The following is a 511-nucleotide window of genomic DNA, read 5'->3' as shown; positions in this document are numbered from 1 at the left end:
CCCTCCGGCTCGTGGTACCCGCCAGTCAGTGTGGTTCCCTTATTGGAAAAGGCGGTTGCAAGATCAAGGAGATACGAGAGGTGTGTGTTGGCCAGCCCCAGAGGGGAATACATGGGGCCTGGGTGCTCCCAGGGGCAAATCTGTGTGTCAGCCCCCGCCCCGGGTGGTACCACATAGTAGAGATGTGGCATCACTTGGCTTTTTCAGAGCTCCTTGTATTTTTAGTGTTTGTGAAACTGAGACTTGGGGCAGACCCTCCCCTTCCTGACACTGTTCCCCTTGGGCTCTTGATTTTTTGCGTGTTCCCCCCCCAGCCTTTTCCTGGTTGTTGGAGGACGGGGGAAATGCGCTGCGAGGCCTGTGCTGCCCTCAGTAATGCCGTTTAGCTGGCTGTGGAGATGAGCTTGACTTGAGTTACAGAGAAAGGCTGCAGCCCAGGTCCTCTTTTTCTGCCCCGGGCTCCCGATGACCGAATTATTTCCAGCTAGGATTAAAGGACTTTATTTTGGGG

General features: G+C 55.0%; 1 protein-coding gene across 1 annotated transcript in view; it reads left to right on the top strand.

Annotated features, from left to right (window-relative positions):
* The window catches only part of LOC104169130 (poly(rC)-binding protein 2), a gene marked incomplete at its 3' end in the record, with an annotated part of 4175 nt that overhangs the window by 2699 nt on the left and 965 nt on the right, over window positions 1-511 (top strand). Inside the window, exon 5 of the mRNA XM_009709949.1 lies at window positions 3-80. Coding sequence (XP_009708251.1) covers window positions 3-80 — 78 coding nt within the window. The remainder of the gene's footprint in view (window positions 1-2; window positions 81-511) is intronic.

Source organism: Cariama cristata, unplaced genomic scaffold (genome assembly GCF_000690535.1).
Source record: "Cariama cristata isolate BGI_N322 unplaced genomic scaffold, ASM69053v1 scaffold25441, whole genome shotgun sequence".
Lineage (NCBI taxonomy): Eukaryota > Metazoa > Chordata > Aves > Cariamiformes > Cariamidae > Cariama > Cariama cristata.
This window is presented reverse-complemented; position numbering and strand designations above follow the sequence as displayed.